This window comes from Eimeria mitis, genomic scaffold (genome assembly GCF_000499745.2).
Source record: "Eimeria mitis Houghton genomic scaffold, Emh_scaff4163, whole genome shotgun sequence".
Classification (NCBI taxonomy): domain Eukaryota; phylum Apicomplexa; class Conoidasida; order Eucoccidiorida; family Eimeriidae; genus Eimeria; species Eimeria mitis.
In genome coordinates this window covers 1,213-1,662 of record NW_013572491.1, presented here as the reverse complement: position 1 = coordinate 1,662, position 450 = coordinate 1,213, and the positions used below count along the sequence as shown (strand labels likewise).

The 450-nt window shown below is 44.7% G+C and overlaps 1 protein-coding gene across 1 annotated transcript in view; it reads left to right on the top strand.

The window, feature by feature from the left end:
• Positions 1-169: 169 nt before the first annotated feature.
• The window catches only part of EMH_0072980 (uncharacterized protein), a gene marked incomplete at both ends in the record, with an annotated part of 1,311 nt that continues 1,030 nt past the window's right edge, over positions 170-450 (top strand). Inside the window, one exon of the mRNA XM_013499274.1 lies at positions 170-415. Coding sequence (XP_013354728.1) covers positions 170-415 — 246 coding nt within the window. The remainder of the gene's footprint in view (positions 416-450) is intronic.

Sequence of the window (450 nt, the reverse complement as noted above, 5' to 3'; positions counted from 1 at the left end):
TTTTTTTTTTTTTTTTTTTTTTTTTTTTTTTTTTGAAATTTATGGAGTAGCGAGACATCTGCTCAAGTCCGCTCTAGATAATATTACACAGTAAGTTTCTTTCTATTTATTTATATTTATTTATATTTATTTATTTATTTATTCATTTATTTATTTTTATTTTAATAGGATGGAGGCCTTCTTGGAGGTGGTTGAGGGGCTGCTGCTGAAGAGCGGTAATTTGCCGCAGCGGGTGCGGTGGGCTCGGCCGCAGCAGCTTGCTGCTGAGTCTGCTGCTGCTGCTGCTGCTGCTGCTGCTGCTGCTGCTGCTACTGGTGCTGCTGCTGGTGCTGCTGGTGGTGCTGGTGGTGGTGCGTCAGCAGCAGCAGCAGGAGCAGCAACAGCAGGAGCAGCAGCAGATCGTTTTATGTTGAGAGTAACAGCAAGAAGACAGCAGCAGCAGTTGCTGCG